Below are 26,403 nucleotides of genomic sequence, written 5' to 3'. Positions count from 1 at the left end.
GTGAATTCCAGCAAAGTACAAGAAATTACAATGAATAACACTACTGTCAGTTTGTCTGTGCTGGAAAGGACTGAAGGTAACTTCAGACACCTATGCAAAATGTGTGTTTAATTCTGTATGCACTACACACAACCCAATCAAGAAGAAAATGTTCTTCTAGAGGCAATTCCTGCAGTGAAAACCCAGTGTGCCAGGTCCAGTTAAATGGATGCCACGTGTCAAAAACAAGTTAGATGATTGTTGTGTGAACAAAAGGATTACCAGCACTCAAAAGTGTACCAGAAATTATGATACGCAACTGCTGGTTTTCCTGACAAGTCAGGGAAGGCAAGGGCACTATTCGCAAGGGATACAGCTCTGCAGTTTGCCATTATCTTTAAATTAAAATAAAATTAGGAAAATTAATCAAAATAAGTTAAAACTTAAAAATAGAGGTAAGAATGGCGTACAAGAGATTTCAGGGAAGATCTGCATGCAAAAAAGGAGAAGTAAGTGTGATATCTGAAATACACATCCAATTATCTACCAATATCTTAACAGTACATCTTGCATGCTTTAGTTAGGGGGAATATATTGCTGTTGGCCACAATGTATTCAAACAAGTAACTTAATTTTACATCTCCCAACCTCCAGCAAGCAATCTTTTCTGAACTGGGAATAATGAATGCATTATTGCAAAACTGTATCTGTTGTCATGAAAAAGCAGCGCCACTAAGAACGTGATTATCATCACCAGGCAACCACTTAGTCAGAAACAGCACATGTGAACAAAAATCTATAACTTTACAAGTTTATTCGGATTTGCTGTACCACTCAATACCATCACCTGATATGTCTGCAATTAGTTGGCTAAATTACCACTTGCTAAAATATAGAAATTAAACTTACTTAAACTAAACCCAAACCAGACAAATTCTGAATGCAGACATACACTTTCTGCCTTTTGTATATTCCTTTGGTATGTTCCTATGTTTTAGTTCATGTCTCAAAATCCATACAGAAGACATACTTAACCTGATGTATGTAAGCTCTGCACCCGGCCAGTAAAGATCACATTTTTTCTAGATCACATCTTTACAGCTGGACATATGAACCCGGGTTTTTCCAAAACCCTCTGTTAATGCAAGTCATTACACACCCTACTCTTTGCTCAAACTCTGGAATGAGCTGCAGATTGCAACACAGTGCCTAGAACAGCTCAGGACTTGTGACCAACTGCCAGAGAGCATTAGGGATGACATCTGACAGACCATTTCTCCTCCCACACCAATATTAAAAGCAGATGAATTTGTTCTGCTTCAGTTCACAAATATTCATGATGCACATTTGCAAGCTCATAAGTAATGACCTGTCTTTTGGAAAGTGCTGAATCACGGTTTTTGGTCATCCTCGAGCAATTCAGCAGCCATATCTCTCAGAGACAGAGCATCTGGTTTGTCAAGAAGAGCATTCCAAGTTTAAAGACATAGATGAAGTCCTCCTAATTCAGAACACACATAGCTCATCACTGTTAATGCACTGCCTTCTGTCACTTTCTGACTACTGGATTTTCAGTCTGGATTATGTGCTTCAACAAAGTTACCCTTTATTACCCAGTGACCACTATCAAAGCGTCCCATGCGTGTGAGCATGTTTTGTGACTCAGGGGCATTGCCAGCAGAGCAGCTCCCCTCTTAGTTATGAATAAAATACCTTCATTGCCATGAGTTCCTGCATCAAGACTGCATTTTCCAGGTCCAGCCTCTGGCTGTCTCCACGTGGTTTAACATCATAACTAAGGGGATCAATGTGGATGCTTTCCAGCTCCAGCACTGTCAGTTTCACTGCGGCCCTGTCATTTTTCAGCTGCTGGATGTAATCCTTCAGCCGCTGCTCATCCTCCTTCGTAAACTCTGTGTCACAACTACTTGCAGTTGAGCTGGTAGTACTGGAAAGAGAAAGAATGGTATTAGAAAAAAATACATTTGCAAAAAATTCTTAATTTTTACATCAAACACCCTCCCAATACTTCATCAGCATATCTGTTTTACTTAAAAGTTCATAGAAAGGACACAGATGTAGCATGGACCAGACATTGCAAAGGGAGGAGTGACAAATTCAGAAAAGAAATTAATTCTCTAAGCTGCATGAGAAAATTGAATCATGTGACAACTTCTCTGCAAAGCCAGATATTTAGTGATGTGTAATCAAATTACTTTATTTGAAATGGTATCTTCTGAAACAAAGTGGGGTTTTTTTTAATTCAAAAAGGAAAAAAAAGCACTACTTAAGGCTTCTTAGCAATAACATTGCACAGCAAGCTACTCAGACACTAAGTCTTAATCTTCTTTGAGAAGAAGCATCTGCTAAGAATAAAGAATAAACCCAAACTTGATCTATCTCTCCTGATGACCATATCGGTTATCACCTCAGATATTTAAATGGATACTTTTAGGAGTCAACCTGAGCAAAATTCCACTGGCAGATGCCAGGACAACTTTCAGTTCGTGTGAAGGTGTACTCCTCAGCATACTGACATTCCTTCAGGGCTACAGTGATTTAAAACTAACCCACAGAGTAGCAGACATTCTAATAAAAAGTCATCATAGAAGACTTGGTGTATCTTCTGAACAAATGAGGCCCCATTACTCTGCTCCATAAGTGTTTACACAGAGATTGCAGAAAGGGGTAATAATGTCATTAGAGCAATGGTGGCTGAGTGCTGCCTGCCCGCCTACATGCATGCCAGTGCTGCAGGGGGTCCAGACTGACACAGCTGAAGCATTCCAGGGCTGAATATAGTTGCAATAACACTAAAAGGAAAATAAAATGCCATGTTGTTTCTATAGCCTCACTCAAAGCTGCCTGCTGTCTCCTGACGACCTGTAATCAGCTGCCAGGTGAGCGATAAGTCATCCATTAACTGTGCCTGTCTGGAATGCTAGATGATCTCAGTTATCAGCAGGGGAATAAATTACTTTCTGTATCAAATTGCACTGCTGTTCAACATTTTTGTACTAAGAAAAAAGTCCTTCCTGCTAAATGCTGGGAGAGCCAAGATGATGTCCTAAAATATTATGGGTGTGCAAAGGGGAAGCCTATCAGGATAAGCTTGATTTTTCTCTCTCCTTTGGTTCTACTTCAGCTAAAGCTATATTGATTTTAAACTGCTTCAAATAATTGCCCATCTTCCCACAAATTCCAAGCACAGCTTTAGAGAAGATAGAGAATTGGCAGGTCTACCAAGATTTCTCAAAATCCTCCCCCTCATGAAATATCACATTACAGCTCTTTACTACATTTTATGTTAATTTCACATTATTCCCTCCTTTTCTGAAGGATAAGAGGTGCCTGCCATAGGACCCAACTGTGAATTCGTCTTTGCTTTTGTTTTCATTCATCTCTTTCTGCAGTGGGGCTTAAGAGCACTCAGTACCTATACACATAGAAATCCTCTAAGGCTAAAACAATTTTTTGTTCGTAGAGTTTCTTGATTAGAACATCATGAAACACTTAATAAATCCTGCTTTACTGATCCTAAAGGCATCTTGTTGAATTAGATATTTATATAAAAATTATGAGGATAGACAATGTGAAAAGTACTTAATTCTGTACTGAAGTCATGTTGTAAGTTTCTTCCTCAGCACTCAAAGACTGCAATTGCAGAGGTTTTCTGGATTAAATGTAAAACAACTGTTGTTGGAGGAAGGATAGCTTTAAAAGTCTTCAAATCTTGGGGCACAAAAACATAATCTCAGTTTTTGCTTGAAAAGGAAAGAAAATGCAGCGCTCCTGCTGCAAATGAAACCTGAGCAAAAAAAATGCAGAAAGTTTATTGTTATGTTGAGCTGGACCTCATTTTCCATGCATATTCACTAATCTTGGCCTCTGAAGATCCACAGTTACGCACATATATGTTAGGGGAGTGCAGTCCAAATTGAGGAAGGCAGTCTGGGCTGTTGCCAGTGATACTCAGGCTGCTTTTACTTCAGTCCTGGCTACTTGCCAGCATATCTGCAGCTGAGTTGGCTCCTCTGAGAGCTGGTGAATTGCTAGCAAGATGCTCTTCTTCTAGTGGTTTGGGGTGTGGTGGGTTTTTTTTGGGTTTTGGGGTTTTTTTGGGTTATTTTAAAGAAGTTGGAAGGAGCTCCGCAAGAAACTTGTGTCTCAGCCACCACACAAAAGGACAAGAACCTTCACCCTCCCCCTGCATTTAGCAGCACATCCCACCCAGAAGACTAGAAGCAGCTGGGGTAGAAGGGACAGAAACAACACTGCAGTGTTTCTGATCTCCCCAGCAACTCCTCCAGGGTGTGCTGTCCCAAAAACCCCACCAAACAGCTCTCCACAGCCACAGTGCTGGTCCACTACTGCTCTCTTCAAGGGATGACAGCTACTGAGCACTTCATCTTGAATTTCTGATATTGCCCTCCCTTCTTAACAGCAATCAGGACAAAGTAAAACATTTATAGTATAATGCATTCACCCAAAAACCACAGGAAACTGTTGCAAAAAATGTGCAGTTTCTCATTTCTCAAGTGTTGGGGTAAGGATAGAGAAAGGATCAGTTTTCATCACAGCTGGAGGGAATACAATATCAACCTATCAAGCCTATTCTCACAGAAGCTGTATGAGAACAAGAAAAGATAAATGTTCTTCACACTTGCTTCATTCCTCAAGTCTTTTATGATGAAGTCGTGCCTGGGTGATGTAAAATTAATTTTCAAATACGGTTTGTGGAAAATACGTAGGCTGGTACAGCACAAGGTCCGTCTTATTTGCTGGCATATGTGTGAAAATAAAAAGCAGTGAATGAACATAAAAGAGGCTTCTGGCAGTGCTTCTCTGTGAGTAGTTTCTGCACGCTACAAAAATTTATCCATAAAACTCTATATAAGCATCATTTTATCTTTTAAAAATCAAGTAAATAAATTAATATATTTGCAATTAAGCAATGGTGTGGATAATGCAGTTACTGGGACTGAGATTAACATTGTCAGAACTGAATCCACGAACTTGCTTGAATACCTGCACACAATGTAATGCTTTAAAGAATGCAACTGATCCACAGTACACACAGCCCAAACACCTTCTTTCTAGCTGAACATTGAGGTTTGAGATCTGGGACAGTATTGATGATTGAGGAGAGACGGGAAGATTGATTCGGTGATCAGAATTCAATTTTACTCACATTTTCCAAAAGCTTATATACCATTTCAGGAAGGTTAATAATTTCCACTACAATAATTAGGTTAAAAGATCATACAAACAACTTCTGCATTTTACATCATCTTTCTCGAAGGGGTTTGATTGAATCTCTCCTCATCGTGTAAGCAGGTTTAATCCCATCTTCTGTAATCTCAGAGCTGTGTTTGTTCCTGCCATGGCATCCTGGTTATTAAACCAGTCATGCTAATTAAGTCTGTCTTACTCTCTGTCTTGTGTATTCCCGCAGGACAACACAATGCAGAAGGTAGTAACTTCCTGAGAAACTGAAAAATACCCCAAACAGGCAAAGGACAAACAACAGCTAAAATCAGAGCCTTTGGTAAACTGCCCTGCTTTCTTCTCAGACTGCTTCAGTCCAGCAACGAAGTGTTATACAGGTAACATCTATTTGGACATTTCTAAAGAACTTATTTGCATGCCTCAGCCAAGATAATCTTGTCTGCCACCAACTTATCTGAAACCTGAGATGGTTCTGAGAGATATTGTGGAGGCCCCTGAGCCTATCAGGGAAACTTCTAGGGCCTTGCGCTGGAAGAATCTGCCATTAGCTCCAAGAATACTTCATTGCTTAAGGTGACCAAAAAGGCTTCCCCCCAGGGTGCTCTGCAGCATTATGTTAATCAATCTCAGTTTTGCTTTTCCCATTGCTCTGTGGGCCTTGCCTACCTCTATTGCTCATACATGTCCCCAGTTTGAGAAGGTTTCTCCTTTCCCTGTTTCCCTATCGGTTGTGGTTTTCACTGATGGTCTGCTCTTATGTCCCTACAGATCATTGCCCTTTGCCCTGCCCTCGTACCGCCCCGTGTTCAAAACATTGGGCCCTGACCCCCAGACTTAAACATGGACATTCCTTTGATCTGTGCTTTTCTGTCCTTGACTTTCTGTCCCTGAAACCTTTGGTGTGAATCTGCAAAATAAACCTTGCTGGAACTTACACAGGAGACCCTTCTGTTGCAATAGGACACAAAATAAGATGCTTGTCTCCAGTCAGAAGGGAGCAGAAATCAGAAGGTTTTATTTACAATTCATTTAGCCCTTTTATAACATGCTGCGCTAAAAGGCATGTTATTGGTCCACAGGATTGACACCTCTCCCATTGGCTAAGTAACAGAAATAGCAAACAACACCTGTTGTTATGGGAAAGGAATATTGTTTACACAAGGTTGTTTTGGGAAAAAGAAAACTGTTGAAAAGTTTCCCTTGGGAAGAGCTAGTAATTCTCAGGCTCAGAAAATATCGTGTCCACATCCTTCCTGCCTTTCTTCGCTTGAGTTAACCGTGGTGTGTGTCTGTGGACTTGAGTGCCTTGCCCACCCGAGCGGCTTCTCCAGAACAGATACTTTCTGGGGAGAGGTAGCAGCAACCACCATCCATCTCCACACTGCCACAAGACATATTCCTACTGTTGACTGAGTTCAGATATTTTGTGACGTTATATAATACTGAAAAGAATTGCCTTTGCCTATAAGGGACCAGATCTGTCCTCCTGTGAACCCAGATGTAATGCTGGGCTTACTAGCACAGCAGGGAATAAAATAACACTATTTTCAGTCAGCGTTACAACTGGGCTTCATCCCTTTTTTTTCCTTCCAAAAGTGCAATCAGTCAAACCTTGATGGCAGTGTATGTTCTATACTTAGCTTCTGTTCATTTAAAATAATTATGACTTCCAACTACATTGCAAACCAATTTGTTTTCAAAAACAGAATTGGCAACATTACTGTGGTGCTGCTGCCAGTCCAATTTAGATGCTCTTTCATTGCCTTTCATTTATTTTCATTTCAGGTGTTCCCTTTTATAGTCTTTAACCACTCATCACTGGTGGCTCACCAAGTACTTACTCTCAATAACGTGTTCACTGATTTGACATTCAGAATCTCATCTGAAATTTCAAAGCCCAAGATGGGTCAACAATTCCAATGTAAATCCATATTCAACAGGATTTCAAACAACAGGGAGAATTAGTCATTTGTCACAAGTCTCAGTAAAGGATAGTTTTCATCACCCTACTACCACTTTATTAATTTAGTTTCAAAGGAAAAGCTAACAATACATATCTGCAACTAAAAGCCTGTAACACTGAAACATCAAAGGCAAGAAAAATCAGTTTTGCAGATTCAAAATAAGTTTCAAATGAATATTGTAAAAATATTTTCACAGTGGTCCCCAAGTGGTGGGTGGTTCACACAGAACTCACTGGAGGTGAGAGGAAATGACCATAAATTGTGCCAGAGGAGAGAAGAAGTTCACATTAGATGCTAGAAAAAAAATTTCAGTGACAGAGTAGTCAGGTATTGGAATAAGTTACCCAGAGAGTCAGTGGAGTTACCATCCCTGGATGTGTTCAAGAGGTGTCCGGATGTGGCACTTGAGGATAAAGTTTAGGGGTGGTTGTAGTGGTGCTGGGGTGATACCTGGACTGGATGACCTTGAAGGTAATCTTACAAACTTGATTGTTCTGTGATTCATATAAAAGTGTATGCCTTTTGAACCAAGACAGGTTGTCCATCAATGGGCTGGCACAATGTGTCTATAAGCTGAAGAGGAGAGTTCTCTCTTTTGAGACAGGGTTCACAGGAAAAAAAATCTGAAGACACCCCTAACCACGTGTCACTTGAACACAAGACAAGGAAAGAAGAGAAGACTTATATTTTCTGGAGAAGCTGAATTTTCAAAAATGTTTTCATTGATATGTATGCTTAGGCAAAGGTAAATTACTTTGGGCATGGGGGAGGGGAGAGGGACAACAATCAGATCAGGGTGCCCATGTCAGTAATTCCTGATTTGCCGTGTACTCTCTGGGTGAGTGACATCAGCTTTTATCTCCTGTTTCCCACATATATAAAAAGAAATTGTAGAAATTACCTCATTCAGGACAGTATGTTGCTCCACACCAGAAAAAAAACCCCAAAACCAACAAACTACAGAGATAATAATGGCTCAAGCTAAAACATCTCTTTCATAAAAGAACATTAAATTTGCATTTTCAGAGTCATGACATAGTTTATCCTGATGAAATTTTAAATCCTATGCCACCTTAAACATACTCTGCTGAAGCTTTATCTACTGAGCCAACACCTTACATGGACACATACACACACGTCCAGCAGACCACCAAAGAACACAGACACAAACACAGTTATCCTCCCAAAAATTCTGCTGAAGTACAGAAGGGCTGTAGAAGTTACATTCCTACCAAGCACTTTCAGTGCAAGTCTAGGAAAGCAAACACTGAAACAGGAACAATCCCTCTTCCCCCCAGTTCTTCCCTGTCAATACTGGAAACAGCCTGAACTGTTTTCAAGAAGAAAAAATTACTATGCCTTTACTACATGCCACCTATCTCACAAGGAAGAAAAACACTGTGGTAGTTCTGACAAACTGAAAATGACCCTGTCAAACAATAGAATGGGAAACGAGCTTGGCTTGTTTCTACACTAGGTGTTACTACATGCAGACACAGACAACATGTTCACATACAGAAATTACATGAAGCTGTTTCAAGCACTTGGCTTGCTGTGTCTTACACTATATATGGCCTAAGATACATCAAGCCAAGTGCTTGAAACAGCTTCATGTAATTTCTTTCTAAGCCTGGTTTAAATGCTTTTAGTGCAAAGTGTGATCAGTGTGCTACTAGAATAGGTGCTGCCACAATAATTTCCATGTAAAGACACAGCTTTCTTGCACTGAGAGTGCACCAGAAAACTTCTCTGAATAAAACATTGAAATTCACCTCACATGAGGACCCTGTTCCCTCAGATTACCTTTTTGCTCACATTTTAGCAATTCCATGCCAGTCATACAGCAGGAAATAAGATCCTTTGGAGGAGGCATCAGCAAGAAGAGGAAATGATACAGTACTAAAATAAACTTCTGAAGTGTCAAAAAATGACAGCATTTGAATAAAGAACTGGCTAGAAAATGGAATTAAAATGAAGTTTTAGAGGAAATCTGAGAAACAAAAATAACTCTTAAAGAGAAAAATGTTCATCTATATTTATCCAGGACACTTGCCAAATTTGTATCCATACACAAGCACACAAATTTACTGCTGAGTACAATTACACCACAGGCAGGCAAAAACTCAAAATGAAGCTGCTGGCAGATATATTTGAACAGGAGTACTTTTGCAATAATAGCTCATCTATGTTTCATTATTTCTTAGGTCTTCAGAAAAACTGCAATATCCAGTCTTTCCTGGAAGAATCCAATCTACTCCATGCCATGAGTGAAAAGAACAGGATGGGCAGAAAGAATTTGGAGAGGTGCAAAGAGTAAGGAAGGAGAAGGGAAAGGAAATGGTTTAAAACAGAATAGCTAGATTTGCAACATTTAGAAAACAATTCTTGAGCACTCCAAAATGCCAGTGAAAGCCTGTTTCAGATCTCTGGTTCTCTTCACGTCCATGCTGTCTGCATACAACAGGTATGAATAACAAGAACATGATTTAAGTTCCAATAAAACAGCAAGAAAGTCACTGTAGTAAAACAAATGTAATGGTTTTGCCCTTCATGAGGAAGATCAAAGTTCTGAGTAGCCCATTTGCAATAAACTTAAACAAAACTCTTCTTGGCTAGAGTTGCTCCAAGTCCAAAGGCAATTAGACCACTGAGGCATGGTGACTTATAAATCAAAGCACAGAAGCCAAAGGACTGAGGTGAGCGGAGGTAGCTCAGCAAATACAATAGAACATAACTTTTTGTCTGGAATCAAAGACTAGGAGATTAAGAGAGCAGAAGAGCTGCAGTTACCTGGTGTGACTGTTGGAGGAGAGGCTTTCCCAGGGCTGCACGCTACAGCCTGTGACTGCATAGGCTCCCCCACAGCTCCCATCCAGCTTCATCAGCAAGGCTTTTGCTGCATTCTCAGCTGTCTTTCTGCAGTCATGAGCCCTCTTAAGCATCTGCGTGACATTTTCATCACCTGTCTGGTCTCCTAGTTTTCAAGAAAACAATGTTTCAGACAGAAATTAAGGCAAGAGATCTTTCTACTTGCCCTCAGTTTACACCAAAATAATGACAACAAATTACCAGTCTGTGAGGTAAAAGCAACTTCATTTCCTTGTGAGCATCAGTGGTAACTGGGATACTGGCCTGAATGCACCCCACTCCCAGTCACAAGCTCCAGATACTTGTGGCTCCAGGAACATGTCTCAAGTGATGCAGGATTTTAGCTTGTCTGTTATGGTGTGCATTCCGCATTAACATTAGGTTTGGATGCTCAAATTATGAACACACTGGAAAAGCCTCTGCCTCAATTACAACTCTTACTCCAGTTGGTGCTCCAGTGTGATTTCACAGTGCTCACACTCCAGAGCTTCTCCTCACAGGCACCTTGATCTCAAGCCTGATGGTTTTACAGGCTACCTGGCCAGACAGAAGAATTGCCCTGCTACTCAGAAGCAGCCTCTCACATCTTACAGTCATGCATACTAAGCCAAAAGAAAACCAGCCCTGGTTAATTAAGTTGCTATAATTTTTTGTGGTTATACAGCTACCTGTGTAGCTGGTAAACAGGAGTAGCAGGACTGAAACCACCACTGTCACTACTCCTACAGTCCTCCAGCTGCAGTCAAGTCATTTGTAGTGGTTTGAAAGCAAAACAAATGAGAGGTTCCAAGTCAGAGATACAATTTAATAGGAAGAAAGGAAAGAAAGTAAAATAAAATAGATGCAATAATACAAAAGACCACTGACAGAGTCAGAATACAACTTGAGCAGAATGATGGAAGCAGTCTAGATGAGGTGGTCTTCCTGAAGCAGTGATCCTGTAGAAAGGTCTGGTAGCTTTGTTCCTCTGGGAATCCAGTGGGTCAGGGCCCCCTGTACTGCCCCAAATCCCAGATTATATCCAGGTGAGAATGCTTGGTTCCTCCCCCTGGGCGGGGCATCTCACAATGGGATGATGACTCATGCAGGGTGTCCTTGATGGCCCATTAAACAGAGATAGCTCCTGGAGGGAGTTATCTATGAGTCATGGGCAAGGCATTTAATGGGCCATTAACAGAAGATAATGGTCCAGAGGGAGGGGGTCTGGAAAAACACTGCCCCACCTGGATTCAACAGTCCATGAAGATGGTGATAGAATACTTTGTGCACATCCTATACTACAACCCAGGATATCATTAAATTAAGATATGTTACTGGCTTCACAGAAAATCTACAAATGTATTTGTAGATTAAGCTACAACATGTTCATACTTTAGCAAAACCCAACAGCTTGCTCTGTGTTGGATTTTCATTTAATCTTTGTTCAAGTCAATTAGCTGTACTTCACACTTCATGAGAGAAGAGCATGCACTAGAAGTAACATTAACGAGGAAGAAAGGAAGGGTGAATGTTCTGTTAAGAGAAGCTGGATACGCTCAGCTTTAAGTGGTGCAACTCCCATGAATTTTCCACTCACAGATGTCAATATAAAGTTTGATCTTCAAACCTAAAATCTATTATTTTCTCTAGGTGTGTTAATCAAATTTCATAATGAAGTAAAGGTACATAAACCCACAACTTCCTCCATGCTGTGCTGTGTAATGGGAAATTTACACTATTTCTATCCCAGAGCTGTAACTGATAATACCATAATTAAGAGCAGTAGACAGACACCTACATAAAAATTTAACTACAGTCTCCTCCATAAAATGCATGTCAGATGAAACCCAAAGTATTTCTCCCTTATAAGCTTTCTTTCTACCACCTACAGGAATAGAAAATCCAAGCCTAAATTCGCTTTTGCTACTCACTGATCTCAGCCAGCTGGGAAACGTTCCCTAGTACATTGTGGAAAGGAATGAACAGAGTTTGGAGACAGGTGGAAGAAAATCTCAGACATCCCCTCTACTTGAAGCCAATGCTCCTAACACACTAGGCATGTACTATGCCTTAGCACAGCATGAAGAGTTATTCTCTCTCAGAATACTTCCCTTTTTTCTACTTGAAGATTACTGTGACTGCCTTCTCCTATCAACAAAAGGAATGGAACTACTCACACTGGAATTTCATTGTGTAATCACCTCTTTCCATCAGAAGAATGGAGCTAGCAGCAATGTCAAGCTCCAATTTTCTGAACTGTACCATGCCTATGATAGTGGCTTGTTCCAGTACTTAGCAGGTAGCATATTAAAGAACACCACCTAGCCACAGGATTAACTAACCACAAAACAAGAAAAATCTAGAACATACAGGCTAAACAGAAGATAAAATATTTTAAAATTCTAGAGAAAAGGTAAAACAGCGGGTGAAAAATTACAGCCTTTTAATTTTTTTTTATTTGTAACTACTCAATGCTACCTTTGTTTTATTTTAATCCCAGTTTTTCACAGATCAGACTGTTTCTGGGGAGTCAACCTTACTGAATCGGGGCTTGCATCTACCACAGCTGTATGGTCCTAAGCCACCTGTGCTCACAAGTACTGTTTAATTATTCTGCTCTTTACAGTTGCATACCTACAACAATATTACTCCTGCCAGAAGAGGCATCTTCTCGTGATAGCATACACAAGTGAATTTAAATTGCTGTCTTGCATTTTCTCCCTATTTTTGGGGTGTGTAAACTAATTTAAATAGTTAAAAACAAGAAACAACTGAAGAGCATTCTTAAATAATGAGTCATGACATGACTCACCAGCACAATCAATTCTAATGCTAACTGACATGCCAAAAAACCCTTAAATTAAGTGATTCATTGACATCTTACCAACAGAACCAACACCTGCAGCTCTGAATTGTCCAAGAATGAGACTCTGCTCACTTTCTGCCAATGCCAACAGCAGCTCATATGCTTCTATGCACTGTTCACTGAAAGGGAAAACAAAAACCACACAAAATACTAACTGCAATTTAAAGAAGTACACCGGCAATAGCAACAGCAAAAAAAAAAGAGAGATATTTGATTAACTGCATGATTATCTACTATTTCTCTAGCAGCAGTGATATTAACTAACATTATACACATAGCTTCTTTCACAAGCATTCAGCAGTCTCCCTATTCTTGTAACAGTGACAGGCTGGCCTCAAGTAATATAACAAGACAAAAGATAAGAGAGTGAGGTGAAATAAAGGAAGCTCCAGAAGCATGTTTTTAAACAGGTAACAATACAAACAGTGGTCAGGATGGTCCCTTTGAGAAACTTTTCCCAGATGTTTTTACTATACAGCATACAAAATTCTTTACTCTACAATATAATTCTACTTCACAATATGTTGTAAGCAGAAAAGATGCAAGAAAAATACTTATTGCTCTGTCCTGGCTGTAAGGCGTTCCTCCTTACAACAGGACAGCTTCCAATTATATTTTTGAGTCACACAATCCCTGTTGCATTTTAATGTTTTTAAAAATGCATACTAATATACTATTATTAATTAACACTTCATCGCAATTTGCTCTATGTTGATAGTAAAAGAATATATTCTTTAAAAGGCTCATGATTTGTTCCAAGACCAAACCTGCCCGTCCCAAATTAGTTGCAGTTGAAGGTGTTAAGTGACACCATATTTTTACGAACAGTTTGATGAAAATTTAGATACTTATTACCAAATACCAAGCCATTAATCCACAATTCCAACTGATGCAATACAAAGTCCTTCTCCGTTATGTGGAGTATAATACTCTCTGGTCCACGGGTCTTGGAAAAGGTACAGAGAACTTGTATCTTAAGGTTGGATTCAGCAAGACAGTCTGAGCCTACACACAACCCCTAATTCAAATGTTAATTCAGTATTTTAGAATGAAGAGATAAATGTCTACATTCCTGTTAGATGCTGATCAACTACAGTTGAAATACACTGTAGAAACTTCAGTTGGGTAGTTTGTCAGGTAGTTTAACCAAACGGGTGCTAAAAGTATTACTATGTCACACCAACAACTTCACTCCCAAACACTTTTACCAAGTCTCCCCCAGCTCCCTCTGCCTGGCTGAGCCTCTGTGTAGGTACATACCTGTACTGCAGTGCCAGCCTTAGGGCTGTGGCATTGGACTCGTACTTGCCCACAAGCATGCTCATCCTCTCTGCATTGCTCTTGCACTCCTCCAGTGTTATTGTCAGCAAGTCATTTTGGGATTTCAGGTGTTCAATACGGCTGCAAAAAACCAAGTCATTTGCAACCTTCAAGCACAACTTGCAGTCACTGTCTTGAAAATTCTAGGACAATCATACTTTGAAACAATGAAAATTTCTTGGTGTACAGAAGTGTTTTTTAATAAAGATGACAAAATTCATCAGTTCTGTACCACTCATCAAAAGCCAAGAGGATAGAAATTTCCCTTAAGTCATCCTCTTCTCCTCCCCATAAAATGTAGTCATAAGCCTGTGCAGCAGCAGCAAGCAGAACACTGTACCCTTGTTATGCAGCCACAAGACTGCATAGGACAGTTTCTTATTAATTTTTCAATTTTTCTGCCTTCATTCTCCGCTTTCTGCTGCCACATTTGCAACTTGTTTTAAATTATATATTCATTAGTGTGATTGTAGGTATGTGCAGGGATCATGCAGTTGCATAAATGCCTCCTTTCTTCTGAAAATCCAGAGTAACTGTTCCACCTGAAGTCATGTTTGGTTTGTGATTAGGGAGGGAACTTCCAAACTACGAATGAGGTTTCAGTGGGGCAATGTAACCTCCAAATGTTCTGGCAAAAGTCAAACAGAAGCTTAACTGTAATACCCTCCTCAATGAGGTTAACCCTGAACATGAAAATAACGATTCAGAGTATCAGTATTACTGTTTATTCTCTCTGCTGACAACTGAACCATACATCAAGATACTATGCCTAACTGTAAAAATTGGATATATGCCAAAACCAGAGAGACCAACAATTTGAAACCTTGCTCAGGTAGCTAATGGAGAAATCCGTGCCATCCAGAACTCTAAAATCACTGAATTCTTGACAAAGAAGAATGAGAAGGGCTAGTATACCATTTGTTCAGTTACCAGAATAAAGCCCTGACTTTTCTAGATGCTAGAACTGTCACTTTCTGTATCTTGACATTTTCTATAATACATGCTGTCAAAGCATAATTGTGCAGTGTACAAGAAAAAAAGGAAAAAAGGAAAAAAGAAAACAAGAATCACGTTCTGCAGCACTACAAAAACATGAGCTATAAATAAAAAGAGATATTGTACTGATCAGACTAAATTTGAGCTAGCTGTGGGGAAGACAGAACTTGGGTAGAGACATGCTGAGACACAATTCTCATATTCCTGATCCACAGTTTTGATTTTATGTGCCAAAAAAGACATAAAACACTGTTTATGATGGAGTTTGTTAAAGGATAATAACACCAGCAGTATTTTAACTGTAACCAGAAAGCTGCAATCTTTCTTCTGCAGAAAGAAACCTATTTGCTGGTATATATGCCACACCACAACACGAGTACTTTTACTGAGACAGTTAAATGCTATTATTCCGTTTCTTCAGAACAAAACAAAGCAAGCTAATTCCATAATGATGCAGACTAAATTATGGGACTCCTTGTTTCAAGGAGTAGTGTGTCTTATGAAAAAAGATGTCATGACTACTTGGTCAGCCACAGAGAGGGACACTCCACAGTGCAGACAGAGGAAGGTGCTGTGCTGATTTAATAATGCACAAACTCATACTCATAGAAAGAATCTTTAGCACACGATTCAATCTGCTCTTCAGCAACCACATTCCATGTTTATCTGCAGCTGCCACAGCCGAGCTGGAAATGAACTAAGAAATGTTCAAAAAGGGTAAAAAAAAAGTCAACTTTAATGAAGCTAACAGAACACAATATGTGTGACCACATCTAACTTTCCAGCTCACCTATTTAATCTCTCTGTCTCCACTTCAAACTCTCGAATTTTGCTTTCAGAGATAGCAGATCCATGTGAATAGAGAGTCTGGAAGATTTCCTGGATGTTTGAGCAGTCTTGGAGCGAATGTGCCAAATGTTCAGCCATGGTACTAGACACCTGAACAAGGCAGTTAATAGATCATTGTGAATAGATACCCACTGGATTTCTCCCGGATATTTTCTGCATGGAGAACTGCATTTACTTGCATGCACTCACTTCAATGCATTCATTATTCAGTTTTTGTTATGAATTTTACATTGAATAAAACATTGACAAGATTCCACTTTCAGAAGCCATTTTGTTCTAAAATTCTACTAGTCAAGGGTGAAAACCACTATTTCATTATACATTTAAAAAGCCTACTATGCAAGTTATTTACGTTCTTGAGAGCTTAGCAGAGGGTTAGAGCCAAGTTCTTCAGTAAAAACCAATATTAACACACAGTAACAACAGTGTTATTGATTTGCACTGGCATTTCAAAAGCAGAATCCAGTTCACTGTTGGTTGAAAGGTGTGAAATCAAACTGGAGCGTCTTCTTGAAGAATATTTTGGTGGAACTGACTTCAAAATTTTCCTCTTGAAGTCACTCATGAGAATGATTTCTAGACACTAGTTATGAGAAAATGAGATTTTAATACCATGTGAAATATTCTTTGTTGAAATATTTTCATCAAACTAACTTTTAAAGTATTTTCAGATATTTCACATATTAGTTTTATTAAGAAAACAATGCTTCTATTGGAACGTGGATTATGCGTGCATACAGTTCTTAGTACTTACCCCTATGCTGCTGATTTCTGATCCTAAGACAGGTCTATCAGATGAGGAAGACTCTGATCTTGTCTTTGACAACTTCACTCTTTCAGCAATCTGTAAATCAGAATGCTGCACAGGTTACACAGCAGCCCACACCCCATAAAGATTACACAAAGCCCATCTGTTCTCTAATTACACTTGCAAAGCTGAAGCTAACTTCTAGAGAACTGAGCCCTGTGTTGTAACCGAGGGAACTACAATCAACAATGTTTAATTCCTTTCCACAGTTCAAGTTCACGGACCTGCTCAGGACTCCCCTAAACATCTCCCACTTAACCCCACACTTGCACAGCACAAAATGAAGCCTGCTTTTCCCAGGTCATGAGAAGGGTTACAAACACACAAACCCCACCTTGGCAATGGGAATGTCGTTGCTGCTGCTGCTGGTACTCAGCTCTCCTGTGCTGGGGTTGACAGGGCGGTTGGCAGGAGTGAGGCGGCTTGGGCTGGATGGGCCCGTGGCCTGCATGCTTTGCAAACGAGTCTGCAGCTCCCGAACCTGCAATAAAACATAACATTCTGATTTTTCTAGTTTTATGGTTTTAAATAAGTCTGGCGATTTTCTCATTGTTGAGCCAAGTCTAATTGCTTCTGGCTTCAGCACAGAAGTTACATTTTGAACTGTGGTGGCTGCAAAGTTTTCACGTGGGAAGCAGATGAGTGGAGGCTATTTTAAAATCCCACTGCTATAAGTTTTTCAAACTATGAGCAATGTGGAAATATGCAAACTACCACTGTGGAATAATTACTCAAAATTTCAGCTGTACTATAGGTATAAAAATTATTCTCCCTGGGGTAAAGCTAATGCTCCAGCCTAAGATAATGATGGCTAAACAAATCAAATGACAACCATCCTGTTCATGGAAAACTCCAGTGCTCAAAAATATTCTTGACATAAATAAATTACATGATAACTTGGTCTGTTTAAAGGTTAAAGAAATTCAAACATTAATCATGCTTCAAAACTGCAGTCAACTAAAGCTACCATTTAGTCAATAATGTACAGACAGAAAAAACCAAATACCAGCAAGGTACTCAACCAACAGTCTGCAAAACTCTCTGTAAACACAGCCTGCAAACAGTGCATGGTCCTCATAACACATCAGATACTGGTAGAACAGATGTCAAATGATTTTCAGTTTAAAGGTTAAAAAAAAAAAAGGAAGGTCTTCAGAAGCCAAACTATAGCTGTGCTACAGATTATAGTGTTTACCATGGTATAATTCTGAATGGACAAGGAATGGTAGGCTTAACACAACAGTTATGACACAAGGTAAAGTGACAGAGCTCATTTTTCCCACAGATCTCAGAGTGTGATATGGGAGAAGGTGAAGGAAACCACCTAAAGAGGAGATTCCCCTCAAAACAGTTTTCCTTAAATACACAGGTTTTTATGCAATTTTGTTGGAACAGTCCATGTACAAAACAGAACTTGTGAAATTTTATCAGAAGCCCAGTCAAGTGAAGCTCTGGCCATTTGATATTGCCCCTTGTATGCAGCATGAAATGCAACTGTAGTTCCTACTGTCTAAAAAAGAGTGGGATTTTATAATAAATGCATTTATACAAAGACTAAGCAAGATGAAATCCCTTAGTCAAAAACTCCCCAAATTAAAGTAGCATCAAAGCTTAGACTTTCTTAGGTGTAGGTGCATCTGGACAGTGTTTTATCAATCTCTGCTTGAAGCAGCAGCAGCAGTCATGTTTTCTGCACAGCAGATGCTTCAACCTACTGCAGAGGGGAAAGAGTTCAAGTTGGAATGCTATCCAGTCACTAAAGCAGTATTTTATGCCTCCTACAATCCTCTACAGCCTGCTCCTATTTGCTGAAGAGTATCCCTGCCTCTCACTGTCCCATATGCAAACTGAAAGACAGACTGCCTGCACGCTTAGTGTCAAAAGAATTTTTAGGTATTTACAAATTACAAAAAAGAAAAAAACAACCTGTGTGTTTTACATCACATGGTAATTTTTAAAAGCCACATGTGGCAACAATAAAAAGACATAAAGTCACATTGCACTTCTAAGTTCCCTGTTCAGCTGGGGAGGAGCGCTACATCTTGAACAAAATGATTCCAAATAAATAAAGTGCGCAAAACCTCAAAACAAATTCCCCAGTGTTAAAAGTAACTTGCTGAAAAATTGATATGGGTGCTTGACACAGTATTATGCACCTTAACTGCAATTTTCTCATGAAGTTACTGAACAGAGTGTATGAAGTGCACATCCACAGCAAGTATCTTCTACATATTTACAGCTGAGGCCTCCTTTGTTCACATAGACATATTTAGCTTCAACATGGGTACAGCTGCGCTAATGCAAACCTTAAGGACAGAAGTGCTCTACTGGTGCAAACCACTAATTTCAGCCTGTTGGTATCCATAAACCTGAAATAAACCATGCACGCATATTTTTGCTTGCAGATGGATGTCAGTGCAGATAGGATTTGTGCTGTGGCATTGACAGTGAAAGAAAAAAAGAAAGCAACCCCCAAACTTCATTAAGTCAAAATTGCCATTTATTACTATTTCTTTCAACCCAGACAGTTCCAAACTAAATTCTCCAAGTGCTTAAGTTACAGCACTGTTTAAAAGCAAAATAGGAGGAGCATTTGGATGTATTCTTTATAAAATAAAATCCCAACCTCCATGTCCAACTTAAAAATTGCTAAAATATTCACCTATGCTCAGAAGCCAGTCCTGGAAGATTGCAGTCCAAAAGCAAGTAGCAATTTCAGTTTAACTGCAACCAGGAAAGAGAGTGGTAGAGTTGCTTAAATCCCAAATGCTGGTAGACTCTAAAGTTTAGAACTACCTTATGCAAAAACTGTATCACACAAACCTTTAATGCAGATAGGTTTCCTTTATTCTGTGTTTTCTTACTAAGGAAGTGACTTTTGGCCAGGATTACAAACCTAATTATTTATATAAGTCTGTAAAACAACACTGGCAACAGAAAGAGAAATGAACACAGCTAAGAGTTTAGTCAGGTTATGCTTTATTCAGGAAAGCATTTCTAGAAGAAAACTCAGAGCACAGTCCAGTTATTAATCTGTGCAACTCACTGCCTTAATATTGTATCACAGAAGCAACCATGAAAAAAATCTCTCTGCTTATCTGTCCTCCTTGATTTGAAGTATTTACTAAGTCAGGCCTTCATTTATGAAATTACATTGCTGAACTGACTGCTTGTCTTGGTTTGGGAAGACAGGTATTTGCTAGGTAATAAAAAAACAGCAACTGCAGTTTCCCTTGGAATGGAGAGTGTAAACCCCCCCCCCCCTTCACCCCTCTTTTTCTTTCTTTTTCAATTATAAATTACAATCAGAGGCTCTTAGGCGAAGATTTGGGAAATAGGAATAGCAGTTCTTTACTAGTATGTATTACAAAGCAAACAAATACAAAAAAAACCCACCAAACAACTACAGCATTAATAACAAAAGAAAACAGTACTAAGAACCTTGAGGGCTTTGTTTCACAAAACCCAGGGCAGTTTGGTTTCGGTGTCCTTGCAGAATTCTCAGAGCACCAAGCTGAAACAGTGGAAAAGTCCCGGGCTGGTAGCTGGGATGGCAGGCTGTCTCGGAAGGCAGGGGCAGGATGTCCAGGCAGCGCAGGGGGCGCAGGGTCACACTGTAGCAAGAGGAGCAGCGCTGAAGAAGCCAAGAAGCCGAAGGCGAGGCAGGGCTGGCTCAGCTCCCGTGGGTGGCAGAGAAAACTCAGGATTCAGGCTGAACCGGTGATAGTAGATTTTATAGGACTGGATTCCTTTGGCCACAGTGAAACTCTTCTAGCTGGCAACAGCCGTTCTCTCTTTCTCCAAACGCGGGAAAAAAAGAGCCCACAGCTGCCTCAAGCTCTGTCTTTTACCTGTATTATCTCCCCCTTCCAACTTTGTCCACCTCTTTGTTTCGGTTAAGTACTCTTAAGTATCCAACACTTGGTCTCCTTGGTAACTTATGGGGAAAAAATTCTTTAGAGAAAGAAGGAACAAACCTAACCCTCAACACTGCTATAAATAACTGCACTAATTATAGCAACACTGAGTGCTGGATGCTAATTCTGAGTAGGATAACAGGGAAAGTTTGTCTGACCTGTAAAATCACCCATGTCAAAATTCACACATTCACCAAGCATCTCATGACTGGGTTCCCGACCTATCACACTGCCCAGAGACACATTAAATAAGTATTTATGGTCACCAAAATCTCCATTGCAAATGGAGGAGTTGCCAGCATCTCTTCAGAAAGTACTTTTCCACACTGGTAGCTATTCTACAGAAAAAATAAAGAATGACCAAAGAACAGAAAAAAAATACCCCAAACCCAAATCAGAGTTCAGAAGAGTAATTTTCTTCTCTGGTTTGGTGAATGCCCAGGTTATGAAAAGTGTGGTTTTGAAAGCAGGATTAAAACTTGCCTGACCCCCTGTGTCTTTAGCACCATTACCAATGTAATACAAATTATTTTGAATGTTAGCTCATAGAATGAAGGTAAACTGCAGTACAGCACATGACACACAATAAACACTTGGAAATAGGAGAGAGAAGAAGGGAATATTTTACAGCAAATTGATGACAAATTGGCAAAATTCAATGGGTAAAGACAAGTATAGAAACAAACCCAAAACAGTTACATTATAAGACAGGAAGAGTGTGGATTTCTGAGTTTGGGAGGAGAAATAACCAGGAAGGATTTAATGAAAAATTTCTTGAGCCCTTTCATCATACTAGTTTAAAAACAGAAACATGCAGAAGGGTATAAAAGTTGCCATAAACTCCTGAAGCACTAAAATGAGGTGGAAACTGGCAAGTGGATCTTATTATATATGGTCAGGAAAAAAAAAAAAAGCAGTTGAGAATGAGGGGAAAAGGGAGAAATCCAGGGAAATGTTGATGAAATCCAGAAAAAAAGGAAAGGTCTTCTGAATGATTGGAGGAAGTCCAAGAAATTACAGAAGTAAAGACGTGCTGGAACCCTGGAAAGAGCAGGAGCAGGTGCATTAAGTGACACACAAGGCCATTAGGTTTCAGACCAATGGATAGACTAGATACCAAAAAAAAGTCAGATGCAAACAGATGTTCTCAAGTTATTAATACAAACATAAGTAACTCAAAATGTCACTTATTAATATTTGATGTTTTTCAATTGAGCCAATTGTTGGGCTGCATTTCTAATTTTTTCCTTTGAAATCTGAGAATTGGAATAGGAAATAGTGAAAAAATTAAGGGTAATTTCTTATCACCTTAAAAACTAAATAAAAAGCAAGGATAGAAGAGAAAAGGGGCTGACACTACAGCAATGTTCAATTTATGAAAGACTTAATAAGCTATTAACAGGTGTCACAGACATGTTTGTCCAAATGCATCACGAGCTACAGAAAAATATTACAGTGGAATAGTCTCATTATTTGTAACCATTACTCTGAGAAGCATGTTTTTAGTCTTTTTATTTACACATGCATAGTAACAACTACATGATTCATTAACATGTCTTAAATAAAAACCACAGCCACAAACTGCCTGTTTTCATCACTGATTTCCACATTCAAAGGACACCTGCTGCTTTTGTTTCTAAACCAGTTTCAAATGAGGGACATGCCTGTGATGCTTTTTGTTCTACCCTACTCGTGACCCATTTCATCATACAGTACCTTTGAACCCGTCAAGTAACAGCACTTTTCCCCCCCAGCACTTTAATGCTGCTTCATTTCCCTTCCCCTATTATACAGAGGAGGAAGATGAAGTACAACAAACCACAGGGAGTGAACTTCCCCCACTTTCTAATTTATTCATGCATTCTGTAGATCTGTGGAGGAAAAGATGCCAAATCAAACACTAGTGTAATAATTTGAGCTGTTCTGAGTGGTCAGGGTCCTTCCCAGAAAAAAAACAAAACAAAACAAAACAAAAGCAAAACAGAACCTTACCTTTCTTTCAGTCCTAGTGTTGACTATTTACAGCCAGATAATTTTCAGCCTCTCCTATATCATGAGCACTGGAGCAAACAAAGTCTGAGTTCCTATGTATTGTCTGTTGTGATCAACTGAGTACGGTAAAGAAATCTTTCTTGGTATCTATAAGGTCAATTAAACATTGAGGATTCTCATACAAGCTTGGAAACAGAAGTAAAACTCTTCTTTGTTGATACACAAGAGGAAATGCTGCTGCATAAGCAAATACCATGCAAGTGAAGGATGCAGAGAATGGAAACAGCTTTGGGCTGGTACCTCAGGTTTCTGGTGCTCACCAAGAGACAAAGGAGACAGAACAGCTGTCACTTTAAGGGTCACTTTAAGGGTCACTTTAAGATGTGCAAGCAGATAATAATCTCTACGGGCCCATAATGTATCAGTGTTCTCCAGCAATCTGGAACAATACCTTCTGATCCCAACAGGAATGACTACAAAATAGAGTCCAGTAGATCCTGCCAGCTTTGTGTCATCTGAGAACAGTGTGGACTCAAGAACACCTCCAAGGCCAAGGATCTGAGTCCTGCTGTGGCAGGGGTAGGTTTCAACTGTACACAAGAACATCATATTTTGGGAGAGCCCTCTGCTCAAATCAAAGCTCTCTGGAGTAGGAAATGTGGGCAGGGGATAGGATCACACATAAAATGCTAATTTTCTAATACTCCACAGATTATGTTTTTATTAGGGTCTTAGTTGAAGACAGCTAATGAAGTGGTTTTGTTCTGGTCAGTTGGTGATTTCAGCTGAGTTTGGAGCAGGTACAGAACAACCTTCACAAACATATGCATGAGATTAACTGAACAAGTTGGCATATGGCTCACGCAGAGACCAGACTTAACAGACTTCCAGAGCTGGAACTGCCTTTTCATTTCAGACTTAGTTCTTCAGAACAGCCTCAGGGAAGCCTGAATGCTGCCCACACCCACTGCTTTTTATGCCACCAGCTCCTTAAGACTGTGCTGAGGTACCACTCATCCAACAACTTTCTTTGGCAGTAATTTAAAAATCCACAATTTTTACTTTGAAGTCAGAATGGAGTTTATATGCTGTTTCACTGCGGCTCATCTGAATCCCTTGCCAAATACAAGGGCTTTAGTGTAAGAACACAAATATTACTTATTCTTCTACTACTTAAGTCTGTTACTCTGTGTAGTAGTTGTAAATAGTGCTGACCTGATTACAGCCTTATTCTTGTGTAATAATAATATTAATCCCACAGACTGGTACAGAAGTTCCCCACCATCTTATCTGTATTACTGGATTCAAGATTATGGTCAACTATGTGTAAGCAGTTTCTAGGGCACTGATTGGCCTGGACCTAAATAGATTTTATTTTTAATGCGGTAAAATAATACAGAGACAAAATAAACCTCTGCATTATGAAATTAGCTGTTACACTACAGACAACCTACAGAAGTAAGCAATTACCTCACTCACTAATGATCTGTTAGAAAAAAACCCGAATGTATGTTGTTTCTTAGTTACTGTTCCAGGGAGCAGCTCAATCTGTTAACTGAGAGCAGTAAATAAATTAATTTAATTATATTAAATCTCCAACAAGCCTCAGAAAAAGGTATTGAAAGCACTCTGCTTGATTACAGGTATTGGTCTGAAGGAACAGACCTATTGATCTGGTCGACTTCAAGCTTGTCCTCTTCATCCAATTTAATTTGAGGACAACAATTAAATTTTAGTTGGGTCTCCTTTCCCACTCTCCAGGGAAATAATTTGAAGTAACTCTTGAATTCAGGTGGCATATAGAACATATAGAATATATAGAATGTATTTCATAGGTCAAAGAAAACATTTATTTTGTTGCCATTATGGACATGAAGCTACATTAAAAATGCAAATATGGTCTCCAGGGCAACAATTACATTGTGTGCAAACAGAGTCATTTGTCACAAACTAACCTCTCTGGTGGGGGCAATAAATCAAGTTGTTCTGAATGATAAGGATGATATTAATTACCAGATTTCATTAAAATCCTCTGGAGTTGCAAACAACTGAAACATGCTGATGACCTTAATTCTCTTTCCACCAGAGATGCTTCCATAATAGAGAACTGGAACTGCTGGCAGTCAGACAAAACATAGCAGAGTCATGAAAAGGTGCTAAGGCTGGCTCTAGAATTAATGCAGCTGCGTTCATTTGGCTTTTTCTGCTTTCCTTCAGATACAATACTAATGTAATGACTCTGGCTTTAACAGGTATCTTTGCATAATCATGTATTTCATTATACAAACATAATTTTAATATTTTAAAGCTCAATTCAGAAAATAGTCAGTAGCCTTATTCCTTGCTTTTTGTTCAGAACCACAATCTTCTTGTGTTTGGACACCTCTTGGGTTTTGTAACCGAAAAAAAACATGTTACTCTATTCCATCTCTTGAAACCGGGTGGAGCAATGTTGCTTATTTTTGCCCAAATAAGTCAGTGTTACTTATCAGATGGTGGAGTGTTGCTTATCTCTCTTCATTGTTACACTACCCCCATGGGGATATCGTCTGCTAATGGACTATTAAAGCTCACCAATGACATGACACATTACATAATCCTACTGTGAGATGCTCCACCCAGGGAGGAGGAGCCAAACCATCTTCACCTAGATAAAAAAGAGCCACAAGTGCCACTAGGTATCCAGTTTTCCACTGGATCCCTGGAAGAAGACCGGACCCATCTCACCATTACTGGACCCTTTTCTTCGACGGGACCATCTCTACTCCAACAGAACCACATCTGCCACTCCAAGAGGACTTACTCTAGACTGCTTCCAACACCCTGACCAACAGGGCATCAGGTTGTATTTCTGACACTGTCAGGTTTTCTAGGATTTCTTGTTTGTTTGTTTGCTTATTCTTCTGTACTACAACATTTGTATTTTTTAATATCCCTAGTAAAGAACTGATGTACCTATTCCCAAAATCTTTGCCTAACAGCCTTTTAATTGCAAATTTATAATAATTTGGAAAAGAGGGGAAAGGGCTTACACTCCAAGGGAGACTCCAATCTTCCCTAGCAGATACCTGTCTATCTAAACTAAGACAGTTCTACATAATTTTTTGCCAATTTGAACTGCACCTTTAGATGCATAAGTGATAAGAACGACATATAACATTCCAGATCAGATCTCATCCCTCTTTATACAGTTTTTCCAATCCCTACTAAAAATAGCTTCTCTTGTACCTCATAGGACTGAATTTGCCAGTGTGGCTCAGCCATACTGATCCCTGAGGGTACAACACCAATCCTTTCCCTTTGCTGTTTCTCAGCTGAGGGGCTCCTTGAAGTCAGCAAATTCTTGTTGCCATTCTTTCAAGCACCTGAATTTGCATGCTGCACTTCTCAAAACAGGAATCTTTTTGTACACCCAAGGCCATCTACCTTTCTACTGTTTGATATCTCAGTATTGATCTGTACCACCTGGAGTGCCAATACCTGTATTTGTGTAAGCAAATTTCTCAAGCACACACTTCAACTTTCTGCCTGCTTGTGTTGATATCCACCTTCTCAGTTTGGCAACAATCCAGCCAGTACATAAATGTTACTTCTGTAGCTCAAGGGGTAGTATTGCCTCCACTTAAAAATAATTGT

At 39.5% G+C, this 26,403-nt stretch overlaps 1 protein-coding gene across 4 annotated transcripts in view; it reads right to left on the bottom strand.

Moving 5' to 3' along the window:
- Positions 1–26,403, bottom strand: part of LOC136288522 (colorectal mutant cancer protein) — a 151,913-nt gene that overhangs the window by 20,786 nt on the left and 104,724 nt on the right. For all 4 annotated transcript variants that reach the window (XM_066181810.1, XM_066181807.1, XM_066181808.1 and 1 more), the window contains 7 exons: positions 17,193–17,339; positions 16,805–16,894; positions 15,992–16,140; positions 14,146–14,286; positions 12,904–13,004; positions 9,963–10,146; positions 1,693–1,927 (listed from right to left, as the gene is read on the bottom strand). In XM_066181810.1, the coding sequence (XP_066037907.1) occupies positions 1,693–1,927; positions 9,963–10,146; positions 12,904–13,004; positions 14,146–14,286; positions 15,992–16,140; positions 16,805–16,894; positions 17,193–17,339 (1,047 nt within the window). The remainder of the gene's footprint in view (positions 1–1,692; positions 1,928–9,962; positions 10,147–12,903; positions 13,005–14,145; positions 14,287–15,991; positions 16,141–16,804; positions 16,895–17,192; positions 17,340–26,403) is intronic.

The sequence above is a fragment of the Chamaea fasciata genome, unplaced genomic scaffold, assembly GCF_029207755.1.
Source record: "Chamaea fasciata isolate MVZ Bird 193981 ecotype frontalis unplaced genomic scaffold, bChaFas1.0.hap1 SCAF_4, whole genome shotgun sequence".
In the NCBI taxonomy this organism is placed as follows: Eukaryota; Metazoa; Chordata; class Aves; order Passeriformes; family Sylviidae; genus Chamaea; species Chamaea fasciata.
Note: the sequence above shows the minus strand (reverse complement) of the source record. Positions and strands in the feature narration are given on the sequence as shown.